Source organism: Crotalus tigris, unplaced genomic scaffold (assembly GCF_016545835.1).
Source record: "Crotalus tigris isolate CLP2741 ecotype Arizona unplaced genomic scaffold, ASM1654583v1 scf7180000017666.27876245, whole genome shotgun sequence".
NCBI classification, from domain to species: domain Eukaryota; kingdom Metazoa; phylum Chordata; class Lepidosauria; order Squamata; family Viperidae; genus Crotalus; species Crotalus tigris.
This window is the reverse complement of record NW_024096551.1, coordinates 664,273-682,531: the sequence shown is the minus strand read 5'-3', so window position 1 is coordinate 682,531 and position 18,259 is coordinate 664,273. Positions and strand designations below refer to the sequence as shown.

Sequence of the window (18,259 nt, the reverse complement as noted above, 5' to 3'; positions counted from 1 at the left end):
GATCTTCTGAATCAGAGGTGGGGGGGAAGAAGAAAGCTAAAACAAAGCACCTTTCTCAGAAGGGACAGTCCAAAACGGCTGAGCGAGAGGCTTTGAGGAGACATTTGGCTTTAGAAAGGCAAATTAGCAGAGCACAGAGAACCAATGTCAATGGGACAGATTTGGTTTCCCCTGTCCCAGGGGTGGCACCCAGCACAGAACCTACTGCCGAGGAAGTGCTCAAGACTTGGTCTCCTCCTGGGGAAACTGAACAGTTAGATTCCTCCAATCCCTCCTCACCAGCTTCTTCACCCGACCACACTCCAGCGCCTCACCCCAACGACAAGGCGCAGGAGAACATATGGTCGGCACAATTTCATGCATTCATGCAGGATGCATTCTCCCAGTTCATGGCTTCTAAGGGGCAAGTGGCCTTTCACACACCCCGTAAGGGACGGGCTAGGCCGCCCCCTACCAGCATCTCTGAAACTTCCTCTCAATTGGGAGAGGGTGACTCAGTAGACCTGGACATGTCAGACATGCCCCTCTCGGAGGACGAGGAGACCGCACCTGAGCAGGCGACAAGCTCTGGCCTCTTTAACCCAGCGCTCCTAAAATCACTCCTGATAAAGGCAGTTTCCACAGTCAACCTAACATCAGTACAGGATGAGAAGCCCTCAACAAGCAAGGAGGCCAATCCTCTATTTGCCAAAAAGGTTCCACAGGATAAGTACATCCCATGTGCGGAGGTCTTTATGACCACGCTGGAGGAACAATGGTCCTCACTTGCGAGCCCACCGGCACCTAACAGCGCGGAAAGAAAGCTTTTCAACCTATCTCCCTCCTTCTCTAACATGTTAGAGGTTCCCACTGTAGATAACCCCTTGATCTCATTATTTTCTACCTCCGCGATTCCAGGAGACATGGCGGAGGTCTTGAGACCTGAGGAGAAGAAATTTGAACACTCCCTCCGGCGTTCCCATATGGCCGCAGCCTGGGCGGCCAGAGCAGCCACTTCATCATCATTCTTCGCGAGGGCCAGTATCATGTGGCTGAGGGAACTGCAAGGCACGGTGCCTCCAGACCAGGTCAGAGTACACCAAACATTGGCCAAGCTCCTCGCGGCCTCTCAATTCGTGTCTGACGCTTCACTGTACGCAACAAAGTATGCGGCAAGGTCCATTGCGGCCACAGTGGCCTCGCGAAGGCTACTGTGGCTCAAAAATTGGAAGACAGACCTGAGGTCCAAATGGCGTCTTTCGACGTCCAAATACAGTGGAGAAGCCCTGTTTGGTTCCATTCTGGACCCACACGTCAGCGAAGGCAGAGACAAGAAAAAAATCCTAGTGCATCCATCAAAGAAGTTAGACAGGAGAGGCAGTCAGGACTTCCGGAGACAGGGCTCCCGCCCAGGAAGCCCCTGGGAATGGAGACAGCCCTTTCGATCAGGGCAATCCTGGGACTGGCCCAGAGGCTCACGATCCTTCTATCCGAGACAGGATCGAACCCAGGATCGCCAAAGCCCGGGAGCCAGAGGCCAGTTCCAGTCCAGACGCCCATATAGGGGAGCGGGAGGCAGATCCTTTAAGCGTACCAAGTGACGCCAAACAGGACACTCCCATCGGGGGTCGGTTAGGAAACTTCATCGAGGTCTGGGAGCAGACCACCACCGACGCCTGGGTCTTGGAAACGATCAGGCATGGCCTGACCTTAGACTTTTGTTCTCCCCCACCAAGCCGGTTCATCAGATGCCCCATCTCCAGAAAGGTACACAAGACGAGGCTGATAACTTCGGCCATAGCTCACCTCCTGTCAATTCAAGCCATAGAGAGGGTACCAAAGGAAGAGGAGGGAAGAGGATTTTATTCCATCCTCTTCGTTATTCCAAAGACATCAGGAGGGTGGAGAGCAATATTGGACCTGAAGGGCCTGAATCATTTCATAAAGTACAGGAAGTTCAAGATGCACTCATTGAAGTCCATCCTAGCCAGCGTCAGGGAAGACGATCTATTATCCTCAATAGATCTCACAGAGGCGTACCTACACATTCCCATCCATCCCAGCTACCGGAAATTCCTCAGATTTACCTACGCGGGCCGGCATAACCAATACAGGGCCTTACCCTTCGGACTATCTTCAGCACCAAGGGTATTTACCAAAATCCTAGCTGTAATAGCAGCCCATCTCAGGCTGATGCCGGTTCGCGTACAGTTTTATCTGGACGACATCTTGATTCAGTCCAGATCTCAGGAACAAGCAAGGGCAGATCTCAAGACCACGATCCGAACCCTACAGGGGCACGGATTCTCGGTCAATCTAAACAAGAGCCACCTCATTCCCTCAAGGAGACTGCAACACCTGGGCGCGGTGATAGACACGTCACAGTGCAGGGTATTCCTTTCCCAGGAGCGACTGATCAGCATATCCAAGCTAATCCACCAAATTCAAAAGATCAGGAGAGTGCCCTTGCTACAACTCTCGAAGCTCCTGGGGAAGATGATATCTTGCATGGGCATCATCCCATGGGCAAGGCTCCACTCGAGGGAGTTGCAGTGGTTCCTCCTACCCTACCAGAGGAGGAACCTCAGCACCTCCAGCAGGAGAGTGCCGGTACCAGCACAGGTGATGAAATCACTAAAATGGTGGCTATCCCCCATGACACTCAAGGGGAGCATATTCAGGGAACCGAACAGGGTCACGCTCACGACAGATGCGAGCCTGTTCGGATGGGGAGCCCATCTGGGGACCCAGATAGCACAGGGCCAGTGGGGTCAGAAGGACCTGTCACACAGCATCAACTGGCTAGAGCTCCGGGCCATACACCTGGCCCTCCGTCATTTCTCACACCTAGTAACGAGGAGGCACGTCCTCGTGCTTACAGACAATGTAGCAGCCAAGGCGCATGTAAACAAGGAGGGAGGAACGAAATCAGTGGAACTAATGAAGGAAGCATTGGCTCTGTCTCGGTGGGCAGAAGCCAATGTGAGTTCCATCAGAGCGGAACACATCTCAGGGGAGACAAACACCCAGGCAGACTCCCTGAGCAGAGCCAAGGTGGACCAGTCGGAATGGCGTCTGGACCCGGCTCTCTTCGAGGAGATCTCCCGGAGGTTCGGACAACCGCACCTAGATCTATTTGCCAACCACAAGAACACACAGCTCCCCAGGTTCTTCTCCAGATTCCCGTCCCCGGGATCGGAGGGAACGGATGCTCTCAGGTGCCGGTGGCCGGCGCAACTCCTGTACGCCTTCCCACCACTGCCATTAATACCGGCAACCATACGCAAGATGATCCTGGAGGGCGCAGAAATGGTCTGCATTGCCCCTCACTGGCCACGGCGCCCGTGGTTTGCCGACCTCGTGGACCTTTCGATATCACCTCCGTGGAGGATCCCCCCGGACAAGGTAAAACTCAGTCAGGGCAAGCTTGTACACCCAGATCCCCAGTGGCTACAACTAGCCGCTTGGCATTTGAGCGGCAAAGCTTAACTAAACAATCTTATTCTGCAGGGGTGATATCGATCATACAGGCATCACGAAGAGCGTCCACTAATAGGATTTATGACGCTACGTGGAAGGGATTTTGTAGGTGGTGCGCTTCGCTTCACCTAGACCCGACCGCAGTATCTATTCCCAATATCCTAGATTACCTACTGGAGGGTCTTAATAAGGGCCTGTCAGTCAATACTATCCGCAGACAGATATCGGCCCTCTCAACTGTACTCTCCTGCGACAACTTAACTTCCCTAGCACAGCATCCAGCTATTAATGCCTTTTTAAAAGGGGCATCTAACACAAAGCCCCCAGTCATACACAGGTACCCGTCCTGGAACCTGCCTAAGGTCCTTCTAGCCTTGACATCAGCACCCTTCGAACCTCTTGAAACATGCTCACTCCATCACCTATCACTGAAGGTAGCTTTCCTTGTGGCAATTACTTCAGCAAGAAGAATCTCAGAACTAGCAGCACTGTCAGTAAGGAAGGATCTGTGTACCTTTTTCAAAGACAGGGTCGTTCTTAGACCAGACCCGACCTTCATTCCGAAGGTAAATAGCATCTTTCACAGATCTCAGGAACTTTCGCTTCCTGATTTCTGTCCAAGACCCAAACATAGACTAGAACACAGATGGCACAAGCTGGACGTGCGGAGAGCGCTGTGTTTCTACGTGAAACGCACCTCGGCTTTCCGAAAGACTGAAGCATTATTTGTGTCCTTTCAACCAGCAACTATGGGAAAGAAGGTATCTCCTTCCACCATAGGCAGGTGGATCAGAGCCTGCATAGCGCAGGCCTACGTCTCACAGGATTTGCCAGCACCCACTCAGGTGACTGCTCACTCAACTCGGAGCGCAGCTACATCTGCGGCGTGGCTAACGCAAGCTCCGGTGGAAGAGATTTGCAGGGCCGCAACCTGGTCCTCACCTTCGGTTTTTATTCGACATTACCGTTTAGACTCCCTAGCAGCAGCAGACGCGGCTTTTGGCAGAAGAGTTCTTCAACAAGTCGTATCTGCTCAGAGTTCGGTAGCCTAGACATTCCCTCCCAGGGGGACATGAGGGCTTTGGTATGTCCCATCCATTTGGACTCTACAGCCATCCTGCTGGAGAAGGGGCGTTGTCTTACCTGAACGCCTTTTCTCAGCAGGATGATGTAGAGTCCAAGCCCACCCAGAGGATAGGTCTAGGCAGGGTTATAATAAAGATATAATAAAGAGCTGCAAGGTTAATTCCAACAAAGTTTCTCGCCTAAGTCAAAACTGGGGTCACGCCCAAAGGAAGGGGTGTGGCCGAAGTTTTTACCCAGTCTGCCAGGCAGGAAGGCCGTCATAGAACCCATCCATTTGGACTCTACATCATCCTGCTGAGAAAAGGCGTTCAGGTAAGACAACGCCCCTTCTCCAGCACCAGAGATGGAGAATCCACCAATGGGTTAGCTCTGCCTTCCTGCCCATTAGATTAACTCAGCCAAACTTGCCACGCCTGTCTTGGGATAAGCCACTCCCAGTCTTGACTTGGTCTTCAGCCCAGATGGACATGACAAATTTGGCTCCCGGTCTAAAGGCAGGTAGTAGAGACTAATACATTGGTGGATTCTGTTCTTTTCACACTCACAGCTTTTTCAGCAGCACTGGGATCAGCGCTGGGTGAAATAGTCTGTAGGAGGCTCAGGGGGTGGGTCTTTCCCTTTTCCAGATCTGAGGCTTTTGCTGAGGCTCCAGCTCCCTCCAAAAGGGGAAAGTCCTCGTCAGCTGTTCAGTGCTGGGATCAGCGCTGCAGCTGAAGCCTATCAAGATCTCCCGGGGGTTGGGGATTTCCCCTCCATCACTGAACTGAGAAACCGGCTGGGTTTCTGCTCCGTCAGATCAGTGGCTGCCATCCTTTCGGATCCCTTTCTTGCCAGCTTTCCTCTGCTGCTTCAAGCAGCTGCTGTGCTTCTCATTTCTTCAGACGGGGGATTCAATTGACGTGCCAGAGCCTTACCGTTCTTTCCCTTCACCCTCAAGCGACCGCTGTACTGAACCGAGCAGTTGCCTCGCCGCCGCGCCTGTTTGTCCTGGTCGCTATTTTGGACACCGGGACACGCCGCAGCAGCAGGAGGCACTTCCGTTGTGTTCAATTTTCCCACCATTAGAGTGGAAGTCTTTGTGAGTGACCATCCCTTCACGCCGAACTGTTCTGGTCACCATTTTGGCTGCTGGGACAAACGCGGCAGCCGATCAGACCGAGTAATCTCTGGTGGAGGTTTGAGTCTCCCCAGGGAGGAAGATACAAGGATTGGTCCCTCTTTCTCTTTCTGAAGAAGGGAGAGCCGCATGGCTGCAGAGGGCATTGCCAGCGGTTCATCTCAATCAACCGTTCCCCCATTCCTATTCAAAAAGAAAAACCTATTGCACCGGCCCGCTAACATTTGGGCCCACGCATAATCCTCAAAATTCTAATTCGCATAACTCATAATTAATTAAAAAATTCAAATCCATTATCCTAATTCATTACACAATTCTTCAGAAGCTTCTGCTCAACGCTCTCTGGTGCAACTCATTGCCCTGACCACAATTGTAGCATTATCAGACGATCTACAAGCAAGCACGTTCGTTGCAGCCGTAAAGACCTGACCCCAAAGAGGGGGGGGACAACCAGCCCGCTTCTTCTACCAGTCGGGTGGTCAGGAGAGCAGGACGACTAATTCCTTGCTTTACCTGCTCAGCCTATCTTGCCAACTGATCCCCTGCCAGAGCTCCCTCTCGGTACTGCTGAGATAGCTCACCTCAGGATGGAGGACTCCATTATGTCTCAACCTAAGAACACCGCCTCCCCACCCACCAGCCGCAAAAGGCAGAAATCCTCCAAGCAGGAGGCAGCAGGTAGGATCAAAGCTAAGGCCAAGACCATTTCTGGAAAGAAACCTTCCAAGTTGACAGAGAAACAGGCTAGCAGAAGGCACCAGGCTTTGGAAAAAGAATTCTTCAAAGTGCAGAAGCAGGCCAGGGCAAAGGCGGAGCAAACAGATGACATGCTCTTCGATCTCCCTTTGGGGCTCTCTTCTTCTACTCAAGGGGTCTGGTTCCTGGAGGGGAACCCTCCTCCTCCTGGATGGATCAGGTCCAATCAATCCAACAACCATCACTGTCACCACAGGTCACATTCGATCCCAGAGGCCACCTTTACCCCACAGCAGCAGGGTTCAGGAGGGCTGAGCCCGAGGGATCGCCTTCTGAGGATCCGCTCCAAAAGCAGTCTCATGCGATAGGCCATTCGACACCTCCTGGAGATAAAGGCCATAGAACAGGTGCCGGACAACTGGGGCGAGGATTCTACTCCATCCTCTTCGTGGTTCCCAAAGTCTCGGGGGGATGGAGGGCGATTCTAAACCTCAAAGGTCTGAATCACCATATCACATATCGAAAGTTCAAGATGCAAACCCTTCACTCCATCTTGGGCAGCTCCACCCGACTCCTACACCTGGGTGCTGTCATAGACACACTCAGTTGTCAGGTCTACCCGTCACAGGAGCGTTGGGACAGCATCTGGACCCTGGCCCTCAATGTTTGCAGGGAACAAATAGTGCCACTGGTCCTGCTTTCCCAGCTCCTGGGAAAGATGGTCTCATGCATTGCAATAGTCCCTTGGGCCAGACTGCATTCCAAGGACCTCCAATGGTTCCTTCCAAAGGCTGGGCATCAGCTCTTTCAAACCAAGGGGTAAGGGTCCCCCCCAAACCCTGCGGTCTCTCAGTTGGTGGTCCTCGTCAGCAATAGCCAGAGGGTCACACTTCAAGGAACCCTCCCGGCTCATGCTTACGATGGACATCAGTCTGTTTGGCTGAGGAGCACACCTGCAGTCTCAGTTGGCCCAGGGACAATGGTCCCACGCAGATCTGAAACACAATATCAATTGGTTGGAGCTCAGAGCCATACACCTGGCCCTCCGCCACTTCCGCAACAGGGTGGTGAGGCAATATGTACTAGTCCTCATGGACAACATGACAGCAAAGGCCCATGTGAACCGGCAAGAGTCCTCATGACCAAGGCCCAGGCATTGGGCTCCTGGGCAGAGACCAACCTGGCCTCGCTCAGGGCCGAACACATCTCGGGGGAGGCAAACCGACAAGCGGATTTTCTCAGCAGGTTGACCATAGACCATTCGGAATGGTGCTTGCATCCGGACATCTTTGCGGAAATAGCGCAGCGGTTCGGACAACCAGTCATAGACTTGTTCGCTTCACTGGCCAATTCCCAATTTCCGAGGTTCTTCTCCCGGTTTCCATCCCCAGGGGCAGAGGGAACGGACACTCTCAGATGCCCATGGCCGGGGGAACTGCTTTACGCATTTTCCCCCACTGATTCTGGCAACCATCCACAAGATGTTGCAGGAACAGGCGGAGGTCATTTGTATTGGCCACGAAGACCGTGGTTCGCCGACCTAGTGAATCTCTCCAGCTCCTCTCCATGGAGGATTCCCCCAGACAGCTTGTCTCTCAGCCAGGGAGTTCTACAACACCCAGAACCCCAGTGGCTGCAGTTAGCTGCCTGGCATTTGAATGCCGGATCCTGAGCAGTGAATCATACCCCACAAGAGTAATTTCCAGGATTCAGGCCTCCCGCCAACAAATTGCATCTATGACTCCACATGGAGGAATTTTTGCAATTGGTGCGAGAGGTGGCTACTAGACGTCTCGGACCTGACAATCCCGAGAATCCTGGAATATTTGCTCGAGGGCCTAGATGGGTTTAGCGCCTAACATCATCCGCAGGCAGGTTGCAGCCCTGTCCACCTTACTCACCTGTGCCAATTCAGTGCCTTTGACACAGCATCCCAGGATACGCTCCTTTCTCAAGGGTGCCACCAACACTAAACCATCCGTAGTACATAAGTACCCCTCCTGGGAACTGCCACGAGTCCTGTGGGCCCTCACCAAATCACCGTTTGAGCCCATCAGCTCTTGCACCCTGAGGTCTCTGTCCCTCAAGGTCACTTTCCTGGTCACTATCACATCAGCCAGGCGCATCTCTGAGCTCACTGCAATGTTGGTCACCTTTCACCAAAATCGGGTGGTTCTCCGATTGGACCCTACCTTCATCCCTAAGGTCAACACCCTTTTTCATAGGGCCCAAGAAATCGTTTTTCCAGATTTCTGCCCTAATCCGTCTCATGCCTTAGAACAGCAGTGGCACACACTGGACGTTCGCAGGGCGTTACGCTACTATATCAAGCGAATGGCACCCTTCCGCAAATCTGAAGCCCTCTTTGTTTCCTTTCACCATGCCTCTAGCGGGCAGAAGGTGTCCGCTTCAACCAGAGGCAGGTGGATGCGGAGGCACATGGGTCACTTTCCCCACCAGTCCCACGTCACGGCACATTCTACTCACAGTGCTGTGACCTCCGCAGCATGGGTCACACAGACCTCTATTGAGGTCTGCAGGGCGGTGACAGGGTCATCACCCTCCCCATTCGTACAGCATTATAAGATAGACCGATTTGCATCTGTGGACGCTTCCTTTGGAAGGATGGGCCTTCAACAGGTGGCTACTGGGGACATGGCTAGCGCCCCCGCTGTTTCCCCCCCATTGGGACAGTGAGGCTTTGGTATGTCCCATTGGTGGATTCTCCATCTCTGGTGCTGGAGAAGGGGTGTTGTCTTACCTGAACGCTTTTTCTCAAGCACGGAGATGGAGAATCCACTCCCACTCTTATTGTCAGTTAGGCTGTATTAGGGGTCCGGGAGCCAACACGTTGGACTGTTGTCAGCTGCTTTCGCCTTTATCAAGACTGAGAGTGGCTTATCCCAAGACAGGTGTGGCAAGTTTGGCTGACTTGGTCTAATGGGCAGGAAGGCAAAGCCAACCCATTGGTGGATTCTCCATCTCCATGCTGAGAAAAGGTGTTCAAGTAAGACAACGCCCCTTTCACTGTTAAAAAGAGAATTTTACAAGATAATGTTTCTACTATCGTAAAAAAAATTTATATCTAGCATGCAATTTGTCTCTAAATTAAAATTGTAATAAAGTTTTGCCAAAACAATTTTGCCAAATGTTTTGCCAGCTGACTTAATGGAATTGGATATGGCAATGGAGCCAGACCGAAAAGCAGCTGTCAGTCATTGGCAGCAACAGTCGTACCTAGATTCTGGTATCCATTCTGGTGCCACAACCACAGCTCCCTCTCTGAGTGGCAAGGGAAACACTGAAGAGGAAGATGTTGATACCACCCAAGTTCTATATGAATGGGAACAAGGATTCTCTCAGTCTTTCACTCAGGATCAGGTAGCTGGTAAGTAAAATTCTGTGATTATATTAATCACTCAAATGCATATCAGTAGATTAAAAAGAGCTTATTCTTGTTCCAGATATTGATGGACAATATGCTATGACTCGAGCACAGAGAGTGCGTGCTGCCATGTTCCCAGAAACATTGGATGAAGGCATGCAAATCCCATCAACACAGTTTGATGCTGCACATCCAACAAATGTACAACGACTTGCCGAACCTTCCCAGATGTTAAAACATGCTGTGGTTAATTTGATAAACTACCAAGATGATGCAGAGCTTGCAACTCGTGCCATCCCAGAATTGACTAAATTGTTAAATGATGAGGACCAGGTATGTGCACATTGATTCAGCTTATGTTTATTGTGATTGCTAAGAGGCATCACTTAGTGGACTTACGTTTGGATTTTGAAAATACTAAATTTCAATGCATTTATTAGGTTGTGGTGAACAAAGCAGCAGTTATGGTTCATCAGTTGTCCAAAAAAGAAGCTTCTCGTCATGCTATCATGCGTTCTCCACAAATGGTTTCTGCAATTGTGCGTACTATGCAGAATACAAATGATGTAGAAACAGCCCGTTGTACTGCAGGTACATTACATAACTTATCTCATCATCGTGAAGGCTTACTGGCAATCTTCAAATCGGGAGGTATTCCTGCTCTGGTTAAAATGCTCGGGTATGTAAATTAATTAATTTGATGTATGTATGCACTATATGTTGGCTTTGGGTGGGATATTTGTTAATTTGACTTTTCTCTATAGGTCTCCAGTGGATTCTGTGCTTTTCTATGCGATTACTACTCTGCACAATCTTCTGTTGCATCAGGAAGGTGCTAAAATGGCTGTCCGTCTAGCTGGAGGTTTACAGAAAATGGTTGCCTTGCTCAACAAGACAAATGTTAAGTTTCTGGCAATTACAACAGATTGTCTTCAGATTCTTGCATATGGTAATCAAGAAAGCAAGGTAATACTAAATTATATTCTGCAGTGAATAAGTAGTAAATTGGGAAATTATGAGACACATATAAAATATTTTACTAAAATAATCCCATTCTCTGTTCTTATGTATATGATTTGAAGTTCAAGAATAGTTACCTTCATGTCAGTAATAAAACACTAGTTTCACAAGCAAATGACCTCAACCTCATGCATACATAATATCATTAAATAGGATTAGAAAGAATTAACTGTCATTGGAGATTAGCCAATGGTCTATAATATAAAATATGTATTTATTATATATATACCACCTGTATGAGATTCCAGGAGAAAATGCAGTTTTCTACTTTAGAATGTACAGATATGCTGACAGCAGGAGAGCAGGAAGAAATTGTAGTTCTATCTTTAAAAAGGTTATACTGTTCTTTTACTAAACCTTTTTTTTTTTTTTTTGGCAGCTAATTATTTTGGCAAGTGGTGGACCCCAGGCTCTAGTAAACATAATGAGGACCTACACCTATGAGAAATTATTGTGGACCACAAGTAGAGTCCTGAAAGTGCTATCAGTCTGTTCTAGTAACAAACCAGCAATTGTGGAAGCTGGTAAGTGTTTCAGTTTCATTAAATCAGGACTGCTTTTGTTTTGGACTTAATGCAAAAATTACTAAAAATTATCTTTGCAGGGAATACGTAATAAAATGACTATACTGTATAGGAAATATTCTAAACTGGGTGGAATGTATCAATAACAAAAGGTATTTTTAACAAAAATATTGTCAGTTAAGTAAACTAAAAACTATTGATTTAGCAGATGTTTTCCCCCCCAAAATTTTTTTTGAAATTTTAATGGCTGTTAAAAGGTATATAGTACATTTTTGGTGTTACTATTGCAGTTTTTGTTCTTAACATTTTTAATAATTTTGATCTGTCCAAATATTTGGGCTTTTGGAAAGACTAGGCTCATAATTTTGTAACTTCTTTTACCATGATCCAGTTAATGGATTAGTAGTTTGTCAAACGTGGAATGTGTTATAGTCAGAAGTGCATGTCTTATGATGAGAACCTATTGCAAGTATACATGTGGAACTGTGAATCAAATTAGATCTTGATGCTAATAACTGCTCTATACCAGGGCTTTTCAACCATCTGGCAGATGGTACGTGACCATCCTAGAAAAGTGGTAGCAGAGGAGGGGAATGAGCTGAACTAGTGGCAGCATCGCACAAGCCTGAATGAGAGATGGCTAGAGCTGCAGAGCTATCCGGGCTCAGCGGAAGCGCCAGGATCAGTGCTGCTTTCCAGCTAATCGGCGCTTCTTCGGGGCTGTCAGGGCTCAATGGAAGTGCCAGGATCAGTGCCAGGCTCCAGCTGGAGCTCGGCGCTGATCCTGATGCTTCTGCTGAGCCCTGAAGAAGCGCCAATCAGCTGGAAAGCAGCACTGATCCTGGCACTTCTGCTGACCCCAGAAGAAGCGCCAATCAGCTGGAATGTTGCAGCATCTTCAAGATCTTGTGATTTTACATTCAGATGCTTGGCAGCTGATTCATATTTATGATGGTCACAGTGTCCCAGGGTCATGTGAAGTGACCAACCTGCTGCAACCACCCAGCAGACGGGGGGGGGAGATAAAAACCAAACAACCCCCTCCCCATTCCCTCTGCCGATCCTCAACAGAAATGCTTACAACAATGAAAACCTCAGACAGGAGGAAGAGCGCGGTCAGGCAGGCAGGCAGGTGTTTTGCTCAGCTGTAGCTTGGGGGGCACTTTTTTCAGTGCCATTGTAACTTCAAACAATCACTAAGCGAACTGTTGTTAAGTTGAGGACTATCTGTACTTTATCACTTTTTCGTTTTTTGGGGGGTCATCACGGTTTTGACATCTTCCTAGGCGTCTGGTGGTACTCGGATGTTGCCATATCCTAAAAGTGGTACAGTGGGTGAAAAGGTTGAAAAGCCCTGCTCTATACAGTTCCTTGAACATTGTATAGCTGATATGCTTTAATTTCATCATGGTTACATGGATACAGACATGACAGTCTTGCAGTGAAGTAAGCACATTAACAATATATTCTTCATAATGAGAGATTGAAATATTGATAGTAAATTCTAATTGATCTTTAGGTGGAATGCAAGCCTTGGGACTCCATCTTACAGATCCAAGCCAACGTCTTGTTCAGAATTGTCTCTGGACTCTTAGAAATCTCTCAGATGCTGCAACTAAGCAAGTAAGGGTTGGGAACTTTGAAACATTATTAATATTTTATTATAAACTGGTCTTGGTATTTAAAATGTATTTTTATTACATTAGTTGATATAATACTGTTATTGTGGTACTGCTCAAAACTGAAAGTATGATCTTTTTAAAAAATCATTTGAATTAATGGATAGTTCTAGGGAACAACTTAATGATAAATTCAGGCAGAATGCTAAATAAGGTTTTCATCATTTGTAATTTCTTGTTCTCATGTTGAACCAGATTAATTAATTAAAAGACAAATTATAATTTTATGGATTTGATTGAAATTGCAAGACAAAAACATAAATGCTTAGTTATTCATAATAAAAAGATATCTTTGGGCTCAAGCCACATGGTTATAATATACCATCAGAACTTCATCCACATTGTACAATTGAGACTTGGGTATAAAGATATTAAATTATTAATATAAGGTTTTTGGTTTTGTTAAGTGAAAAGCGTAACTATCTGATTAATTTGAAATGTGTGAGATCAGGGGAAACACATATATCAGTTTCCAGCTCTGTGATCACTTTATTATTTGGAATCTATATGCCCTTATATACAATTTCCATAATGATGTAAGCATTTCCGTAATATATATAAATTAGGTCTAAATTTACCTTTATGTTCTAAGTATTCCTCAATAATTCCTTATTCTTATACTAACCTCAAAGTACAAGAAAGCCCTTAATGTGCCTTTATTTAGAAAACATAATGAGGACTTATACCTATAAGAAATTATTGTTCCTTGAAGGACTGTTAACTGTGATGCTAATAAAACAAAAAAGCTATGTTCTTGTTGGAAGCCACAGGTGAGAGTATCTTTACCAAAATACCAATAATCTAGGGTAGGTCAAACAAATCTGGAGTGTGGTAGAGAGTATACAGGTAGTCCTTGCTGTATGACCAATTGCTTAACAACTGTTCAAATTATGACAAACTTCAAAAAAGGTACTCCACAAAGTTACCACTACCAGTCTCACAGTCATGTGATTGCATTTTGGGTGCTTGGCAACTGGCTTACATTTACAATCAGTTTAATCATCCTGCAGACACATGACTGTGATTTCCCATGTTTTTTGCCATTTTTGAGCAGAAAATAGCAACAAACATCCATTGGATATGCTGATACATTTATTAACCATGTAATTCATTTAATAACCATGGCAATGAGACTTTATGATCATGTGATGACCCATTTAACAACCACTATAACTTAGAACCAAAATTCCACACTTAATTGTGTTCATAAGTCAAGGACTATTTATAATTGCATATATAATAGCATATGATCTTCCAGAAAGGTTGATATTAAATACACCTCTTCTTACAGGAAGGCATGGAAGGTCTTTTGGGAACACTTGTGCAGCTTTTAGGATCAGATGATATCAATGTTGTGACTTGTGCTGCTGGCATCCTTTCTAATCTTACTTGCAATAACTACAAGAATAAAATGATGGTGTGCCAAGTTGGTGGAATTGAAGCCCTTGTACGCACAGTTCTCCGTGCTGGTGACAGGGAAGACATCACTGAGCCAGCTATCTGTGCCCTCCGCCATCTCACCAGTCGGCATCAGGAAGCTGAAATGGCCCAAAATGCAGTGCGCCTTCATTATGGTCTACCAGTGGTGGTTAAACTTCTGCATCCACCATCCCACTGGCCTCTTATAAAGGTAAGATGATTTGGTAATGGAACTGTCATTATTATCTTAGATTTGAATTGGGGAGGATGAAGTGCACAAAATCCTAGAAGGCTTCTAAAAACATCTTATTAAAAGAATGCAATGAATTAAAATAACTTTTAAAGGTTTGAGTTGTGGAGCTAAATTCCGTAATACTGTGTATCATGTCATTTCTTTCTAATTGCTTTCCTTACATTTACAGGCTACTGTTGGCTTGATTCGTAATCTTGCTCTCTGTCCAGCAAATCATGCTCCATTGCGCGAACAAGGGGCAATACCAAGATTAGTGCAGCTACTAGTTAGAGCACATCAAGATACTCAACGTCGAACTTCAATGGGGGGTACACAGCAGCAGTTTGTGGTATGTGATTCTTGAGGCAGAATGTTATTAATTAGTAATGCAGGGATGGCAGGGTAGAAAAGATCTCAAATTCTATTTACTTTAGTCAGCCAAGTATTTTTTCCCCAACCCTGGTTATTGATCCATTTGTTACAAATTAGTATTTCATGAAGTAAACTTTAATACAGGTGTCTTCAAACCTGGCTAAGGAATTCTGGGAGTTGAAGTCCACAAGTCATAAAAGGGCCAAGTTTGAAGATCCCTGCTTTAGTATGTAAATAAAAAAATCTGTTACATGTAAAGCAGCTAAATCAATCAGGTGATTGCCATTAATGCCCTTCTTTGTAGCTTTCCTACAAAGTCAAAAGGGAAGTGGCAGGAAGTCGCAAAGGTGAAACCTTTATTTAAAAGTACTGATGTGATTTGCTTAACTGAGAATGGAAGTGCTGGAATTTCCATTGCTAAGCAGTGTGGTCATGTGACATTGCTGTGTACAACTGCATCACTTAATGATAGAAATCCTGGTCCCAATTTTCATTGTTAAGTGAGGTCTACCTATCAGAATGACTTGCTTTATGATATGAGTAGCTATATAAATTTTAAAAAATAAATGTCATGTTATAAATACTGTAAAATCTAAGGGCTTGAGGCTTAGTACTCATTCCCATGTACTGTGTAAGATTTTTAAAATTATTTGGGTCATGATAATCTTAGATCACAATATCCTCAATGCATTTGATATCTCAGTAGGTGGGTGGGGTTTATAAGATGTCTATCCATCTGTTTCTAGTAAGCAGACAAGAAACTGGGGCTTTAAGTACCTAGGCTACAGAAATTCAGATGACCATCAGGTGACAGCAAAGAGAAAATATTTTGTTGTTATTGGGTACAGTTTTTCAGACTTTGTACAATAACGCTACCAAAATTCATAAAATGATTTTGTGCAATTGGTTTATGCTGTTAATGTGTGAAATTGTGTTCTGGCATGATCTTCATAATCTCTGTGCTGTAATAAATATGTATACCCATTAGAATAATTTTGATATGTATTGTAGCCCTTAAAAACATTGTTGTTATCAAATTTTGTTTTTTCATGCTTTAACTACAGTCTTACAGATTTGATAACTCAGTGCTTATTGCAAATTATTGCAAATGTAAAATTAAAACTAGTTCAGCTGGTTTCCTTTTCAGAACTTGATCTCATAAGAGTTAAACTAATAACTTTTACTTGTTAAAGTATTGGTAAACTGTTAATATTAATTCTCTATAGGCAACCAAAAACATTTAACCAGTAAAGTTCAGTAAAGATATAGTCATGATGAGGATGAAGTTATTCCAAAGATTTGTACCCAGAGCATTGTAGGTTCCAGATGATTTAAGTTCATTGCAACTGAATTCACAAGTTGTGTTGCAATGTGGAAAAAAACATCGATGTTTATTGGCTTAATGGATTATATCAGATAGAACCCCTGGGCTCTCTGTGAGGCCCAAAGCCATGTGCACATCTCCAAATTCCCCCAAATAAGGTAATGAAAAATTTGGATGACTTATCTTATTTGTTTTGGGAATAACAAGCTAAAAGACAGAATATTTATTAGATCTTGCAAATTCAATAATGTCATTAAACCATTAATAAATTCAGCTGATTTTTCCTCTTAAGGTTTTTAAGTAGAAAAATCAACCCCTCAACATTTCTGTCAACTCAGAGACTTCCCTTTTTGTCTCTTAATTGTCCTCCTCCCAAATGTGATAGACGGGAATTCTGAACAGGAATCCCTTACCCATTGCTGTTGCAGTGTTGTTAGGTATGTCCCTTGAAACCTTATAAAGGCAAAAACATGTGACTAACCAGGAAACCTATCTGATAATTAAATGTATGAGAGCAGCTGAGTAAGTGAAAATGTTTATCTGATGAGGAAGAACGTTAATGTTGTGATGTCAATAGTGATTAACCATTCTTGGCTTATGAATATTAAGTCTACTATGTTTTTGTACAGGAGGGTGTGCGTATGGAGGAAATAGTTGAGGGCTGCACTGGAGCTCTTCATATCCTAGCTAGAGATGTTCACAATCGGATTGTAATTAGGGGTCTAAACACCATTCCACTCTTTGTGCAGGTAAGTAAAATATTATGACAGATATTAAAACTAGATACGATCTGATGAAAGTACATTGCATGTTTTTTTTAAAACCTGGTCTGAGTTCAGAGATTGGTAGTCAATACATAAGTTGGTATTCCTTGTAAAATAATTTGAAAATATGCTTGAAATCTCCAGTGGAAATAGGTTCTCAGTAGAGTTTCCTAAGGAAACATAGATAGTCCTTGACTTATGACCATCATTGAACCTGCAATTTTGGTCAAAAGTCACGATGGTCATTAAATGGATCTCCATGTAATTGTGCCCTATTTTATCCTTTCTGCAGCAGTTGTTAAGTGAACCCATTGTTCGCTGTAGGGTGGTTTTGCCAGAAACCAGTAAATACTGGTTTCCAGCAAAAACATTAATTGCAGTCACATGACAGGGAGGTGCTGCAAATAACTGCAAATTCAGGCTGTTTGCTAAGCACTCAAATGCACTCATGTGATGGGACAGCAATTAGGACTTCACATTTTAAGTAGTTTTTGGGGGTCCCCCATAATTTCAAGCAGCCATAAGTGACCAGTTATAAGTCAGGACTACCTGCAGGGGATGCATTATTTATTTGCTCCATTGCAACTATAGTGTAGCTGTAATATTCAGCGTGAAGGTTCCTACCACAACTTGGATTCCTGATAATAGCCAGACATCGAGTCCTAGTTACTAATAATTTGTGTTTTAAAAACACCCCCAAATTTATTATTTTTCTTCCTACTGCTAGTTGCTATATTCCCCTATTGAGAACATCCAGAGAGTAGCTGCAGGTGTACTATGTGAATTGGCTCAAGACAAAGAAGCAGCTGAGGCAATTGAAGCAGAGGGAGCTACAGCACCATTAACAGAACTACTACATTCTAGAAACGAGGGTGTGGGTAAGTGAAATAGATAGGGATTCACTTTGCTTTGATTTTATGTTTCTCTACTAACATTCTTTTTTCCTTGGACAGCAACATATGCAGCTGCAGTATTATTCAGAATGTCTGAAGATAAACCCCAGGATTATAAGAAACGTCTGTCAGTGGAACTGACCAGTTCTCTTTTTAGGACTGAACCAATGGCTTGGAATGAGGTGGGTTAGAGTGCTAATTTTTCTCCATCTGACTTTCTTCCTATTCATAGAATTCTCTTTGAATTTCATACTAAGTTTCAAATTAAACATTTTAATAGAATAGAACA

At 45.1% G+C, this 18,259-nt stretch overlaps 1 protein-coding gene across 5 annotated transcripts in view; it reads left to right on the top strand.

Moving 5' to 3' along the window:
• The window catches only part of CTNNB1 (catenin beta 1), a 37,208-nt gene that overhangs the window by 16,215 nt on the left and 2,734 nt on the right, over nt 1–18,259 (top strand). For all 5 annotated transcript variants that reach the window (XM_039336103.1, XM_039336099.1, XM_039336098.1 and 2 more), the window contains 11 exons: nt 9,519–9,746; nt 9,823–10,076; nt 10,184–10,422; nt 10,508–10,709; nt 11,143–11,287; nt 12,807–12,910; nt 14,258–14,596; nt 14,808–14,966; nt 16,943–17,062; nt 17,805–17,955; nt 18,031–18,152. In XM_039336103.1, coding sequence (XP_039192037.1) covers nt 9,519–9,746; nt 9,823–10,076; nt 10,184–10,422; nt 10,508–10,709; nt 11,143–11,287; nt 12,807–12,910; nt 14,258–14,596; nt 14,808–14,966; nt 16,943–17,062; nt 17,805–17,955; nt 18,031–18,152 — 2,063 coding nt within the window. The remainder of the gene's footprint in view (nt 1–9,518; nt 9,747–9,822; nt 10,077–10,183; nt 10,423–10,507; nt 10,710–11,142; nt 11,288–12,806; nt 12,911–14,257; nt 14,597–14,807; nt 14,967–16,942; nt 17,063–17,804; nt 17,956–18,030; nt 18,153–18,259) is intronic.